The sequence below is a fragment of the Carassius carassius genome, chromosome 36 (genome assembly GCF_963082965.1).
Source record: "Carassius carassius chromosome 36, fCarCar2.1, whole genome shotgun sequence".
Taxonomy (NCBI): domain Eukaryota; kingdom Metazoa; phylum Chordata; class Actinopteri; order Cypriniformes; family Cyprinidae; genus Carassius; species Carassius carassius.
In genome coordinates this window covers 1,785,871-1,802,656 of record NC_081790.1, presented here as the reverse complement: position 1 = coordinate 1,802,656, position 16,786 = coordinate 1,785,871, and the positions used below count along the sequence as shown (strand labels likewise).

The following is a 16,786-nucleotide window of genomic DNA, read 5'->3' as shown; positions in this document are numbered from 1 at the left end:
TGAGAGTGAGTGTGCGCGAGAGTGTGCGCGAGAGTGTGCGCGAGAGTGTGCGCGAGAGTGTGTGCGAGAGAGAGTGAGAGTGAGTGAGTGTGCCCTAGAGTGTGCGAGAGTGTGTGCGAGAGAGTGTGTGTGAGATTGAGTTTGTGTGTGTGTGTGTGTGAGTGCGTGTGTGTGTAATGGTGTCCCGTGTGTGTTCAGATGGACCTGATGCCGTTCGTCAGTAAAGCGGGCTGTGAGTGTCTGAACGAGAGTGATGACTGTGGCTTTGAGAGTGTGTGCGTGCGAGAGAGAGTGTGTGCGTGCGAGAGAGAGTGAGAGTGAGTGAGTGTGCGAGAGTGTGTGCGAGAGTGTGTGCGAGAGTGTGTGCGAGAGTGTGTGCGAGAGTGTGTGCGAGAGTGTGTGCGAGAGTGTGCGCGAGAGTGTGCGCGAGAGTGTGCGCGAGAGAGAGTGAGAGTGAGTGAGTGTGCCCTAGAGTGTGCGAGAGTGTGTGCGAGAGAGTGTGTGTGAGATTGAGTTTGTGTGTGTGTGAGTGAGTGTGTGTGTAATGGTGTCCCGTGTGTGTTCAGATGGACCTGATGCCGTTCGTCAGTAAAGCGGGCTGTGAGTGTCTGAACGAGAGTGATGACTGTGGCTTTGAGAGTGTGCGCGTGCGAGAGAGAGTGTGTGCGTGCGAGAGTGAGTGAGTGTGCGCTAGAGTGTGCGCTAGAGTGTGCGCGAGAGTGTGCGCGAGAGTGTGCGCGAGAGTGTGCGCGAGAGTGTGCGCGAGAGAGAGAGTGAGAGTGAGTGAGTGTGCCCTAGAGTGTGCGAGAGTGTGTGCGAGAGAGTGTGTGTGAGATTGAGTTTGTGTGTGTGTGTGTGTGAGTGAGTGTGTGTGTAATGGTGTCCCGTGTGTGTTCAGATGGACCTGATGCCGTTCGTCAGTAAAGCAGGCTGTGAGTGTCTGAACGAGAGTGATGACTGTGGCTTTGAGAGTGTGCGCGTGCGAGAGAGAGTGTGTGCGTGCGAGAGAGAGTGAGAGTGAGTGAGTGTGCGCTAGAGTGTGCGAGAGAGTGTGTGTGAGATTGAGTTTGTGTGTGTAATGGTGTCCCGTGTGTGTTCAGATGGACCTGATGCCGTTCGTCAGTAAAGCGGGCTGTGAGTGTCTGAACGAGAGTGATGACTGTGGCTTTGACAACTGCTTGATCAAGGACTCGTCGTACCTGGAGTCAGACTGTGATGAACAGGTGCGAAGGCTTCGGCTTCCTGATGCTGTGGCTCTGAATGTCTGTGGAGGAACTTGTAGAGATTCAAGTTTTTTTGTCAGCTAAAACATTTACTTATGAGATTTAAATGTCATATTTAAATAATTTAAGGGCGCATTTTCACATGTTGGTTAATGGTCATTAACATTAATAATGGTCATTAAATGGTTTCATTAATATGTTAATAATTCAGTTTATATTTAAAGTTTTTATTCAATAATTACTATTATTATTATTAATTACCTATTGTGAGGTCAAAACTGCTTCATCCAATGTTTAGGAGCGCTTTTTAAAACATTTTTTTATAACAATTAATAATAATATATTTTTTTATATATATATATATACTAGTAGAGTTTTCATTTAATATTTTGAATTAGCTTTTATTTGTACACTTTAGTTTAGTTTCAATTAATTATTATTTTTATTATTAATGAATTAATAATTACCAATGTCAGGTCAGTTTAGTTTTAATAAAAAAATTTCCCCCACAGTTTTATTTTAATTTTAGTTTGATTTAATTATTATTATTACTATTATTGTGCATTTTCTAATTAATTACTAATTGTCAGGTTGAAAATGTATTTAATAACCCCTCCATTAATGTGCTATTATAGTTTAAATTCATATATTTTAAATATAAGTAATTTTGTATGTGCTTTTTAAAATATTGCTATTTGGGTTTAATTTATTTAGTTCAGTTTTAGTGTTGGTTCAGTTTTGTATTACTTGGCCTGTATTTTCTGTATCTCTTCCACAGCATGAGCCGTATCTGATGCATGTTAAAGTGAAAGTGTAAAGTGTCCTCAGAGAGATGTAATATGAGATCAGATCACAGTTACTGTCAGTGTGAGTTTCCCAAGTACACAGACCGAGTGTAAAGATGATCTCACGACTGATCCTTCTGCGTCTGTTTGCAGCTTCTGATCACAATCGCCTTCAATCAACCTGTCAAACTCTTCTCCTTGAAAATGCTGGCTGCAGAATTAGGTAAGACGTCCATGTGAGACATACATAATATTTATTTTTTATTTTTTTGTTTGTTTAAATTTTCTATGTGAATTTCTGTTAAAGTGTAATTTATTTCTGTGATGCTCCGCTGTATTTTCAGCATCATTCCTCCAGTCTTCAGTGTCACATGATCTTCAGAAATCAGAATAATATGATGATTTTCTGTTATATTGTAGAAACAAATACTTTTATTTAGCAAGGATGCTTTAAATTGATCAAATGTAATACAATAATAATAAATTATTACTGTTCGCAGCTCATGCCCCAAAGAGTGTGAAGATCTTCATAAATCTTCCTCGTTCGATGGGTTTCGATGACGCGGAGAGGAGCGAGGCCACGCAGGCGCTGGATCTGTCAGAGGAAGACTACAAGGACGACGGCCTCATCCCGCTCCGATACGTCAAGTTTCAGAACGTCAACAGTGTGACTGTACGTCACCGTACACTACATAGTGCATTCACTTCAGGTTTATTAGTGCAGCGCTTCTCACATGAGCACTAAAAGCAGCTCTACGGAAAACACTCGTGTTTAACATCCATTCGGAATAACAATTTTTCCAGGGACAAAAATAAATAAATGATATATATATATAAAGCTCAGAAAGTACAATATACCATTTGTGGGATTTAGGGGTCCAGGTAATTTACAAATTTCTCCCAAACTTCATTAAAATCTGTCTTTAAACATTCATCTCAAATTATTCTAATAACAATATTTGGAGTTAGAAAAATAAATATCTACATAACTAAAAATAAATATTTAAGTAATTAAATAAAATTAATAAAAATAGCTCAGAAAGTACTATATCCCATTTGTGCATCTTAGGGGTCCAGGTAATTTACTAAATTTCTCCAAAACTTCATTAAAATTTGTCTTTAAATATTCATTTAAAGTTATTCTAATAAAAAATAAATATTTAAATAAAAATTAAACATAATTAATAAAAATCACTCAGGAAATACAATATCCCATTTCAGCTTCTTCCTGTTGTACACACACACACACACACACACACACACACACACATATATATATATTTATGAAATATTTATGCTTTATTTAAATATATGCTTTATAATATGCTTTATATATAATTCATATTTAAAGAATAAATATTTCAAGAAAGAAAAAAATTTAAATAAATCTAAATAAAAAGAGCTGAGAAAGGACTATATAATTTAAATAAATAAACAGCTCAAAGGTACGATATCACATCAGCATCTTCAAAGTGCTTTGCACTTTGTATTACATCACTGAAATCCAAAAAAATAGTTTTTGCAACCTCGCAATCTTCATAATTTACAAATGTCTCACAAACTTCATAAAAACGTAAAATAACCCTATTTAATTCTCAATAACAACATTTCAAAGGAGAAAAAAAAGTTGATAGAAATAAATGACTAAAAGCATATTAAAATACACCTGCATTACATGTAAAAAGTCCCTACATCAGTCAAATCCCAAAAATCCAGATAATTTACCAAAGCTTCCCGAACTTCAACAAAAGTAATTTTTTATGTACATCTTATTTAATGTCATGATATCTTAGTGGTTTTGGTGGATCTACGGCGTTTTCCATAGTACTAGATTTCAAACTTTATATCAAAGGTTTCATGTTTTGCATCTGTTTCTGTGTTCAGTTATTTATCAAGTCAAACCAAGGAGACGAGGAGACGACAAAAGTCAACTACTTGACGTTTATCGGGACTCCAGTCCAGGCCACGAACATGAACGACTTCAAACGGGTGAGAAAGAGCGGAAACCAACCCTACCAACCTCCAATCAGTCATGTAACTAATGCCAGATACAGAATCAGATCACGTTTGAAGGAACCGGTAGAGTAACAGATTACTTTTAGATTTAGAAGGAAATATCTGTTACTTTGTTTCCTCGTCTTGACTGATTGACAGTTCTATTGTTGCCATGGTGACAGCTCTAGCCTGAATATAAACACTGATTTATTCATATCACCTGCACAAAAACAAAGATTCAGTGTTCCTCAAGATGAAGAAAAACAGTCAAATGCAAACTCAGAATATTATACAAACCTGTGATAGTTAAATATATTAATACTACTTTGATTTATGTATTTAATCCCATTTTATTAACCAATGTCTTATCTTCCATGATCCAATTCAACCATACTAATAAGCAAAAAGACATGTTTTATTTTTGTTATTGTTGAATAGTATTGAACTTTTTTTCTCCTGTCCAGATTTAAAAAGAAACTTAAATGTAACTCAATGCATTACTTTCCATAAAAACATAGTTTTTTAGGAAAGCAATGCAATATTGTAATGCATTAGTTTAAAAAGTAATTTTCACCAACACTGAACATTTCATTCAGGATTTACTGCTGGATATTTTATTATTCCACATGATGGAAATTAAACGTGGTGCACTTTTTAACGTGTGTGTGTGTGTGTGTGTGTGTGTGAGAAACACAGGTTGTGGGTAAGAAGGGAGAAAGTCACTGAAGAGGAAAAGGCGACACGACATATTGCATCAATCTCTCCATAGGTGTCTCTCTCCGCCAACATGACTGGGCAAAATCACCACCAACACACACACACAGACACTGCCGAGCGCCGGATCCATCCCTCAGCTCGCCTTCAGACTAGAGAGAGTGCGAGAGAACAAGAGAAGACAACGCTTTGTCTCAGAGAGGCCCTGGATCAGTCGTTTTTATCTGAAACCCTCCTGAAATGTTCCTGTAAATAAAGTCGATCCTTTTCCAAAGGCACGTGGCTACTGTTGTTCATCAGCATTGAAACTGTTGATATTTTGGATTTAATACAAAATGAATAAATCTCAATGCATTATTTTGGAAATAATGTTGGGTTTTGTTGAGAAAAGCATGCTGTTGTTCCTGATCCGGCCGCTGGGTGGCAGCAGACGCCACGTAATCTGCGCGTTCCCGTGAGACGCGCTCGAGATTAAAAACCAACCTAAAATCAGTGACCGGTTTGTGGAGAGGTGCGTTCAAATCCATCGCATGCGTTTGGAACATTATCTTTACGTTTGTTTAAATCATATAATTCGAAAGAAATGGGGACGATTTACAATCATTAAAACTAAAATGATTATCATGTTTCAATAATTTCAATAACACGGAGTGTTTTCATTAAATAATAAATAACTTGCAATTACCGCGCATTTAAAAAAAAATTAAACCACGTTTTAATTTAATAAAACATTTGGAGAATATAGCTAGATGCTGTTTATGAACTACAAAGGCAGACGTGTTTTAAATCCGTGTTTCTGCTAAATATTTTGTTCGAGAAAGTATTGATTATTAGACTAGCATTTTTAGATATATCTAATGAATTCGACTAGCCTATGTTTATTAGGCTATTTTAATTTCTATCTGTAGCTAATTATTGTTTAATTATTTAACACGGAACACAAGACGATATTATAAAATAATAATAGCCTAAAAACAATAACGAATTTGAATTAGCTCAATAATGACGTTTAATCAGTCTCTTGTTGAATCGATCGAAGTGAAAGATTGAATAAACACTGAATCAAAAAAGGATTTTATTTCAGATTTGGTTATTAGTAATAAATGTGCAGTGCAAAAATGCTCTTCTAATCATGAACAATTAGCTTAAATTCTGTTTTAATTCTAATTTAATTCTCTAGTGAATATTTATTATATTTCGTTTTAATGATAGGGATTGTTTTCTTTGGAAAATGAGCATGAATTGCACCAAAATAAAATTTTTGATTGTGTTTAAAACACATCCTTAAAGCTCTAAAACGCGAAAATGAAATAGCCTATTTAATTTAATATTAAAGCTATTAAAAACGCACGTTTCATAATTGCAACAAAAATAAAAGGCATACATTTAATAATGAGCATTATATTTAAGAAGGAAAAAAACGAATAAGCTATGTCTTTTCATGCAAGGTAAATTTATAGCAAGATTTTATAAGTTCATTTCATTCTGTACAATTAAAGAAGGTAAGTATCTTGATCCGTTTGTTAGAAATGTATTAAACACGGCCAGTTCAGCACATCTGAGCTTCATTTCTCTCTATAATAAACTGTGAGCTGCAATGGAGCTATTTTGCTCTACAGTGTTGTGTAAAAGTCTGTTTTTCACTGAATTCGCAAGCCTGAGCTGACTGAGTTCAAACTGGATGAAACACAATAAACCACATTACACCTGAGTCAAGATCAGACGCGGTGTTTAAGCTTTAAAAAGCTTTTTGGGAGTTCGGATAAAATGTCACTACAAGCTGACAGATATATCAGGGAAACAGGTGTCGTGTGAAGTCGCACAATCTGTCTTAATAATTAATCGACACGCACTAAAAAGAGCAGAAATAGAAGCCGCAGTAACGGCCCGCCGCTTTTAAACCAATCAGAAACGTCAATCATTTTTTGCGCGCCAGAGACTGGCGGGAAATTCCATTTGAAGGCAAACAAAATGTTGGAGCGGCAGTTGAGGTGCAGCAGTTTATTATTAGGTTTAAAGTTACACACATACATTAATTAATATAATAGTCTACACATAAATATAAGTAGCTATAATTCTTGTTGAAAACAATGCGAAAATGAAGAAGAAGAAGAAAATGTGAGTAGTGCTTTCACCTGGACCAAACAAAAGAATGCTCTTAATGTTTTGTGTTTAATTAACACGTTCCCTTATAATCAGTCATGGTTTATTATAGTAATTAGACAAAAAAATTAGTAGTAGTGCCAGATTTTGTTTAATCAAAGTTTTACTGGTTAAAGGGTGTAGCAAATCCAAGGTTAATTAATTTGTGGTTACCATGATTATCTATATTGGTTTTATTTGGTTAATAAAACCGTGGTTAATTCTCATAAGGTTTGCTAAGGCGTTCGTTCTGGGGGATTTAGCTATGCTAAATGCATGTGGCTAAGCATTTACTGAGTTCTGAGTGTTTTATTATAGTTTCTATGGGTGCTCTGGATGAATTTCAACACGGTGCTATTGTTTTTCAAGGTTATCGTTTTGTGGGTTGCTAAAAGTTTTTTTTTTTTTTCATGTTTTTAAATAGTTTTGCCAAATAGTTACTGAGTTCTGCATTGTTTTAAAAACGTTTCTCTGGTGTTTTGACTGAATTTCAACACATTGTCGAAGTGTTGCGAGGTGTTCTGAGTGTTATCATTTCAGCGCGTTGCTAAACAGTTGCTGTGGCGTTTTAGATGGTTTGAGGGCGTTGCTAGGGCGTTCTGAGTGGATTTCAGTGCATTGCTACAGTCGTTGTTGTGTTTTGGACGGGTGCCAGGGCATTGCTATGCAGTTGCCGGGTTTTCTGAAAGGTTTCTAGAGCATTGTTAGTTGGCTACTGATGAGCTCATGTGAATTATTAGGGATGCAAAACAATTAATTGTATTGAAAATAATAGTTCAAATGTGTAAACTGTGTGCATTTATTATGTGTATTCATGAATATTTAAATGTGTATTTTATATATTTAAACATATAATTTTTATATATATATATATATATATATATATATATATATATATATATATATATATATATATATATATATATATATATACATATATATATATATGTAATAAAAATACACAGTACACAAACAGAATGTAAACAAACATTTATTTTGAATGTGATTTAATTGCGATTAATCATTTTGCAGCACTACTAATATATATATATATATATATATATATATATATATATATATATATATATATATATATAGTAATTTTTCTTTCCGTCTTTCCTCGGTCGCTGACCTCATCTTTCAGCACGCCATCTTGCCGTGTCAGGAGAGAGTCTTTACACATCTCTCGTCCATTCATCACTTAAAAATACATGGCAGACATGAGGCTCCATCTCTCTGTGCCATGGTGTGTCCATGTTTCTGTCAGCCGCTGATCTCTGGTTGGCTGCCGTCTCTCAGCCTGGCACATTGTTCAGAAACACCACCTCCCCTCGAGTTCCTCCTCGATGGCACCGACGCTGGCCTACGTTTGGCAAGGCGCTAGCTGAATGTGTGCCGCCTTTTGTTGCCCAGAGAACAGGCTGATCCTGGCACAGAGTCGCTTTCCTTTCACAACCCTCCTCCCCACGATGCCCTGGAGTCATCTGGCATCATTCCACCAGACATCAGACCGCGTGCCCCCGCATGAGCTGGAATACTGGAGCGCTCTGTGCCTGTGTGTTCTGCTCTCAACCAGCACTGCATGCTACTGCACTGCATACTGATGAATGTTTTTGTTTATAAACGATGCATTATGCCTTATAATCGTTTTAAACAGTTGTGGTGTGCTAAGCTATACTATGCATCGTCCGATGAAAAAATGAGTTAAGGAGAAATATGTATAAAAATTGTGAATAGAAAGTCAAATGCATTGCATTGTGGAATGCATTTTTTATTTTGCATTTTGTGCACTCAATTTCTTTTCTTTTTTTATATGCATGAAGATAATCATTTTAAACAGTAGTATGCTATGCTGTTGTCACATGCCTGTAGATTGTAGTGCAGTGAGCAATGTATTTTGCATTTGTCATCCTTTTTTGTGTGTGTGTGCAAAAATGTCTCAACCTTTGACAGTCTGATCAAATAATGAGTGAAGGAGATGTTAAAAATGTGAATTGATATTCTTAATTTGTCGGTAATGGAAATGTCGAATGCATTGCATTGTGGGAAGCAGAATTGTTTTTCACTGTTTGCTCTGAATGTATTCTTTTTTTATGACATGATAATTGTATTAAAAAGCTGTGCTAAACCGTTGTCACATCAAAACCTCACAACGCTGCTTGTGTAAGGCAACGAGCAATGCATTTAGCTTTTTTCAATCTTTATTTGTAAAAATGCCTCAAACATTCAATTGCATGCATCAGATACACATTATATTTTAAGAGCAGACCGTGATGTCTCTGTCGATGAGATCTAACGTTATCTTTGCTGTTGTGGATCCTCACAGGCCGTGGTCAGTTGGTCAGGTCAGCTGGAAGGACGGCGCTCCTGGTTTCTGCTGGACCGCTCCGGATCGTCTCCGTGAGTCTCAGGTGCTCATTACAGCTCTCAGCAGGTGACCGCTCACTTCACCCACATCCACTGATCTCAGTTCAGTCTCGTGTGCTCGTTCTGACGGGCCGTGTGTCCCTCGTCTCTTCCTGACCTCACAAACACGCCGTCATCATGCGGAGCAGAAGTTTTGCAGAAAGCCAGATGTCTGACAGCATGCTCTTATCATGTACGTTTGCACATTTCTCTCGTTTCTTTGTTTGTGTGTTCGTGACGAGGGTGTTGATGTAATGTAAACTCTGTTTGTATTTATATTCACACGTGATATTCATTTCACAGAAAAACAAGCAGTTTTTTGATCACATGAGTTTTACAGTATGTTATCTGAATTTGATCAGATGAGCCGCTTGCTTGATGTAGCCTTTGTATTTATGTGGTGCAATGCATTTTGGGAAAATCTGAAGATGGCTTGTGATTGGCTAGGATTTTATGAGCTCAAATCATTGGTGATTTTACTGAACATACATGCAGAATGTAAGATAATGCTTTTATAATGCATAAAATATATATACTACATAATATTTATATTACTGCTAGAACTATGCGTTTGAACGATTGAAATTATTGAAAATGTCCTCACAAATATAAAGTGTTTCTGCAGGTATTCAAATTGGACAAAAAAATCATTGCAAGAAAATGCATTGCAAAAAATGAATATTTTTCTAAACATTTTTTCCTTTATTTTTCTTTACAGATATCTAAACACCCATAAATAAACAAACTAGCTTGAGATGCCAAATTAAGAAAAATAGTCTTGTTTTTTGAGAAATTTTGCAAAATTAAGTGCTAAACTTGTTTATTTTTATTAATTATAAACTCACTCATTTTGATGAATTTCTTTGTGTCTCCTTACGTTTTCTTTACTTGTTCTTAGAAAGATCTTAAATTTGCTTTAATAAAGCTTCCAGAAAGCCTGATATAGTGAAATATGTGGAAAATTGATAACTTGGGCAAATCACATTTTGATTTCTGCAGTTTGTATGAGGGTTTCGTTAAATAAAATGTCATTTTTTAAAGTTTATACCATCATTTAAACATCATATGGTGTGTTTATTATCAGTTTTCCTTGTGTGGATCACTGTTTGTCTTTCAGTCAGTGTATTTGTTCGTTCTTTGTAGTGTAATGCGTCTTGTCTTCAGTGGTCAGCTGTGCTTTTAAATCTGTTCTTGTGACGTCTGGAATGAACCGGGTCTCATGTTGAGCGTTGCTTGTGTCTAGTGAAGTGGAAGAGGACAGAAGATGTCAGTTTAAACTAGTGGATGTGAGATCTGTGATGTGAGCGGCGTGTGTTATTAAGGCTGTCAGCGCTGGCATATGGCAGATGCTTCGACGCTGAGCTTTTGTGTGTCTTTCATATGGATTCTGTGCGCTCTCTTCACATATGTTACAGCATCTTAAAACACATCACACCTGAACCAAACACTCAGACGAGAGCCTGACAATCAGGAAAAATACACATTGAGGTTTTTAAAACGTCAGTCAAGGTTAAAACGCTCATATCTGAAAGCTTTAATTGAATAGTGCACCTAAAAATTGGTAAGTGTCTTTGGATAAAAGCATCTGCATATGTAAATATAAAAAAAAAATGCAATTATTTACTCCTCTTCATGTCGGAAGACTTGCTTGATTTTTTTTTTCTACTGTGAAACAATTTATTTTGTAAATATTTTTTATCGTAACTTATGAAGGCCTAAATCTGAACACATTAAAATAAATGTTTAAATATAAAACAATAGGAAAATAAATAAAGGATTATTTTAATTATTTAAATTCAATTTAGTCCTGAATTTATTTTTGTGTTGCTTCTGCCCTTTTATTTATTAATTTGTATATTTATATGGTTTCTTTTTAATAATTGTTTTATTTATTCTTTCATTATTTATTTTTATACGTTCATTATTTTTGCATTTATTCCCACATGTATTTAGGTATATTTGCATATTAAGTCTGTAATTTGCTTAATATTTAGAAATGGATATTGATTTATAACGGATATAAAATATTGCAAAAAATACAAACAAATGGATATGAGCTATGTTTATAAACTCAGATATAAAAGAATATCTTTGTTGATCTTCTACATATATGTTTAAGGCGATGGGGATTTAAAAATATATAAAAACACCATGTATCATAAAAATGGTTCATATAAAGCCTGCAACATATTCCATGACTTAGGTCATAATATTTGTTTTATGTAAGAAACTAACAAAATGTGTCGCACACACACACACACACACACACTTAATGAAGAAAGTAAGTAAGGTGATTAGAAGGTGATTTAGTGAAAGATTCTCTCATGTAGAGAGACATTTAGGTCACAATGAAAAAGAAATCTTCGTCGTGCTTGCAGGACCGTTCATCCCAGCTGTAGTGTGTGTGTGTGTGTGTGTGCACAGAAGAAGAGGACCCCCGCGGCACAGAAATTGCCATGTCATAATTTATGACTTAAAAAGCATTAATGTTTCAGCATGCAGCGAGAGGCGGCGCATTCTGTTTGAGGCAATCATTTCCTTAGTGAATGATTTATATGTGTCATATCAAAGTTTTATAGGATAAACAGTAACATCAACACTGTGCCACAGACCTGCAGGAATACAGCCTCATAACTTTCACATCCAAACACTGCTTGCATTACAGAGAAACACAGGAGTTTAGCACCGACTCGATGGAGAATCAAACACATTAGACACACACACACACACACTGTGGGAATATAAGCAAACTTCTGATTTATTTCTATTTGATCTTTGAAAGTGCATTCCTGTGTCTTTGAACAGGTGCAAAACTCCAGTTGCTTTTGTAAAAAAAAGATACAAACAGATGTCAATTTTTTTACAATATATATATATATATCAATTGTATGTGGATTGTTAATGGGTTTGTTCTGTAATGCGGTATAAGGGTGAAAATTTTATTGAATCTTATTTCAAAATGAAACATTTTTATCAAATTTTAATGTTTTAAACTACTGAGAAGTAGAAATCAGCGAGTGAAAAATATTGATTCTCACTTGTTTAATGCGTTATGTACTTTACGTCTGTGACAGACAGCATGTTGAAGTCCCTCAGTCTGACATTTGCTCCTTTTTGTAAACATTGTACATTTTATTCAACTTTACTTGAAAAACTATTTGCAAACCTTTTGCCTCCGATTTTTTATTTATTTAGTACATTCAAGTTTTCATAGATTTGCTTCTGAGTAAACATGAATATATTGAGCAACCAGAACTAGAAATATTTTTTATTTTTGAGGCAATATGTTTTTTGCAAGTAACTTTACACAGAAATTTACAGTGTGAAAATGTGATCGAAACATCTGGTTTTTCAAAAAATGTGTGAACAAAAATAAATAAATAAATAGTGTTATTCTTGATTAGTTAGTCAAGATTTGTTTTTCATTCAGCTGTCGCAAATATGCTGACTTCAAAAATATATATATATTGATTTCATTCAAATCTATCATTTAAATCCATGAAAATGCAGATCCTGTTGTAAATAGTGAAAAATCACTTTTTAAAACTTGTTTTATTATCTTAGAGGTCTTAAAGTCTTAAATTATAAATGTTAAATCAAAACCCTGCTGAATTCATGAGGATCAAATCATATTTCTTATGAGTTTTTCTTCTTTGCTTTCATTTTTGTCAGTAACATTTTCTAATAAGGTTTAATTAATGCATTTAGTTAATTCACAATTCAAGTGTTAGCTTTTGTGTTTGTGTGATTCAATGTCTCTCACATAGCAGCTTTACTCTTCTAACTTTCATTCTCTCTTTTCCTCATTCTCTCTCTGCTAAACGTGCATTGAACCTCCAGATCTGACTCTGATATGATGCCAGGCCTCTGTGTGGTCGTTTAAGGGCAGGAATCGAATTGATTTGATAAGATTTTCCCCCTTTGCTTTACAGGTTTCTTTTTTTTCCCCATTGCAAATGAAATGTAATTTTAAATGAATAATGCATCTTCCCTAAAGGCCTCCAAATATTTAAAAGCATGTGAGGGAAAAAAAAGAGCACAAAGCGTTTACGTGACACCGGATATTGGCATGGCATCCATCGACAGGCACAGACGCCAGTGCACACAGGGGTATCAGTGTGGTGCATTATGGGTAGACGTCTGCAGGGGGCATCTTACAAAGGATTCTGGGATCTCAGACGCATGCAGAGAGGACACTACACTCGTTACAGCTCGTTAAAGAGCTTACCGTGATTCTTTTAACACTGTGAGTCTGAGAGCGTGATTTTGTTGAATATCTGTCTGGCGGATTATTGCTAATATTTTATTGCAGGCGCGAGGATCCCGCTGATTCTTGAGCTCAGGAAGCTGATTGATTGAGTGCGGATTTTAAACAGATGCTAAGCTTTACCTGTGCTAAACTGGTTTGATAGTATTAAAGTGTTGTGTGTGCATCGTTCTGCAACATGACTGAGTTCAAACCAGTAACTTTTAATGAAGATTTCTCTGAAACTCTTGATTCTGATTGTTTAAGCAACATTTAGTGGTCAGGTATTTTTGTATAATGATGCTAAATTTTATTTTTATTAAATTAAGTGTGTGTGTGTGTGTCTGTGTGTGTGTGTGTGTATGCACAAAATTAAACAAACATATGAAAAACTTCATGTAAACAAAAAATATTTGAAATGTTGCCTTGGCATCTAATTTAAATAAACTTTGAGTTAAAGAATTACTTAAAATAAAACTGAAATAAATTAAAGATAAATGTAAAACATTAAATAAAAATTAAGAAAAAAGAAAACTACCAAAATTAACAAAAAAACTAAATAGAAATATTAAAAAATGAAAAAGAATGAGGAAAAAAGAAAAATAAGAAAAAAGTAAAATGAACAAATTAAATGACTGAAACTGAAAATAGAAACTATGAAAAAAACAAAACAAAAAAAGAGCAAAAATAAAATAAAAGACTAAAATTTAAAATATAAAAAATTATAAATTTATTAGTATTTACTAATAAAACATTTTTTTTATAAGTCAGTGGAGTCCAATGATGTTCAGAGCCCAAAGTTTCTCTTCTGCATTAAAATATGTGATGAACAAACACGTTGATAGATGTGTAGATGCTCAAAATTCTCTTTATCCAGCAAGAAAAAGAAAACATTAGTTGCTAAACTGTACGGAGTTTATTTTGTGATAATGTCAGACTGTACATTGTCTCGTACAAACTCTGCAGCAGTGATTTTAGAAACGCGTTTCATATGTGACATCATAAAAGATCCAATTTTCTTTGTTCCCAGAAGAAAAGCAAAAATGGACGTTTTCCTCTGATCCGGGGAGCGAGGGGAGCAAATATCTGATTAACATTCAGCCGTACTTTATCTAAGCAGAATACATCATCACGTTTGGCTCAGGACCCAATCAGACCATTGAGGAGCTTCCATGAGCCAGATTTATTCAAGCGCTGCCAGAAACGGCCCCCTGTCCACGGGGAGCTCTGATTGGTCCTTCGTTTATATCACAACAACCCACAATGCATTCTCTCCTGTTCTACAGTTCAATCTGCGTCCACATTCAATCTGAATCCAAATCAGCTTCCTGTGTTTCTTTTTGACAGGGACAATTAAGAGCACAGCGGATCTGGAAAACGAGTCTTCCTGTCCAACATCTCATTGTCATGGAAAGTAAGATTAAATCCATAAAGATTATCAACCACTAACAGAAGCAAAACATGTAGTGACCTACTTAAAAAAATTCTACAAAAATGTTTTATACAAAGTAAAAAGGCCTATAAAAACAAGTTTCTCCTTGGTAAATATTAGATTTTTTTATTAAATATCAATTTTGAATTTTTTTTTTTTGTTATTTAATGTAATTTTGTATTCAATTTTCTTATTTTAAATTTAATTTAATTTTTTGTTTTATTTTGTTTTATTTAATTGAATTAAATTAAATTGTATTTATTTAAAAATGTTAAATTATTATACACAATTCGCTGAAATAGTTACTATTTTCAATCTTATTTTTAATTTTTCTTAAGCCTTTGATATGGTGTAAAATGACAGAAATGGGCAGCGCTTTACAAAACGTTTCCATTTAACATTTGTACACTGCATTAGTAACATGAAAACTACTTATTATGAAATACTGAAAATTGCTTATTGCATATAAATACTTAATTTATTAATCTTAGTTCATATTCACATCTACCTAATTATATAAATCATTAATATTGTATTAAATATATATAAAAAATGTATCTGTTAATATTATTTCATGGATTTTTATTTTTTTCCTGAAAATGTTGTTTATTTGTATGCAATTTACTGAAGTACTGATATTTTTAAGTTTCCTATAAAAATAGTATTTTGTTGATATGGTGTAAAATGCTATAAAAAATAGTTTTAAAGTTTAAATCTAGTTTGTAAACAAAAAGGCTTTTTTCCTCACATGTTATTTTCTGTCTCTTGCTGTATGTAGTAAAGCAGCCACAGATGTAGCTTAAAACATCTGGATAGTGTTTGCATTTTCACTCTCTAGCCATATTTCTGACCTTGAAATCAGGGTGAGGCATCAAATAATGTCATAGATGTGAAAATAGACTGAGAATTGCACAAACAGCTGTAATCAGGCTCAGATACAAACAGGGCTTTTTGAGGTGATTTTCTGCTGATTAAGGGAAAATGCAAGACGACTTCACCTTAGAAATGGTCATTGAAAGCAAAAATGCAATGAAATGTGTCATATTTTGTGAGAAGTTCTGCAATGCTTGAGCAAAACAGGAACAGTTTTTGGAATCCACACCTAAAAGAAGTAAGAAACGTGTTGGATTGGAAATGATGCATGCTGTGTTTAGGACTTCAGGTTGATTTCAGGACGGGTCTCTCCTTCACATGAGGTCAGTGTCTGCGGCCGGTAAATGACTGCAGTGCTGTGAGTGTATTCGCTTCATTTGCTGCTGTCCAAACATCTGTCTGTCTCTCTCTCTCTCCCTGCAGGTTTGTGTTTATGGCATTAGTGCTGTCTCACATGGCTGTACTTCACAAGGAGGATATGTGTAATTATATTAAACATGCTCCATCTACTAACCCCCCGCACACACACACACACACACACACACACACACACACACACACACACACACACACACACACACACACACACACACATGCTTTCTGCTCTGCCTGGATAAGCAACTCACCCCAGTGCCTCTCTCTCTCTCTCTCTCTCTCTCTCTCTCTCTCTCTCTCTCTCTCTCTCCCTCTCTCTCTCTCTCTCTCTCTCTCCCTCTCTCTCTCTCTCTCTTGCTCGCTCGCCCACGCCACACCTCTGCACCCTCATCATGGTCATTACAGAAAATAACATTTACTGGAGGTTAGTTCATCTTTTTTCAAGAGCTTCATGTTCTTGTGTGAAATATTGAGAATTTTGATGTTTTAACAAATTTATTGTGATGTTCATAGTATAAATATGTTTTCTTAAATATATATGCATGCATGTGTTTATATATATATAATAAATATACACAAGTACACACATGTAAAC

General features: G+C 34.9%; 1 protein-coding gene across 1 annotated transcript in view; it reads left to right on the top strand.

Annotated features, from left to right (window-relative positions):
* LOC132116870 (thioredoxin-like protein 1) overlaps positions 1 to 4,995 on the top strand; it is a 9,973-nt gene extending 4,978 nt beyond the window's left edge. Inside the window, exons 4-8 of the mRNA XM_059525734.1 lie at positions 1,101 to 1,223; positions 2,162 to 2,231; positions 2,509 to 2,681; positions 3,893 to 3,997; positions 4,700 to 4,995. Of these exons, the coding sequence (XP_059381717.1) occupies positions 1,101 to 1,223; positions 2,162 to 2,231; positions 2,509 to 2,681; positions 3,893 to 3,997; positions 4,700 to 4,729 (501 nt within the window). The 3' untranslated portion in view covers positions 4,730 to 4,995. The remainder of the gene's footprint in view (positions 1 to 1,100; positions 1,224 to 2,161; positions 2,232 to 2,508; positions 2,682 to 3,892; positions 3,998 to 4,699) is intronic.
* The last annotated feature ends 11,791 nt before the right edge of the window (positions 4,996 to 16,786 follow it).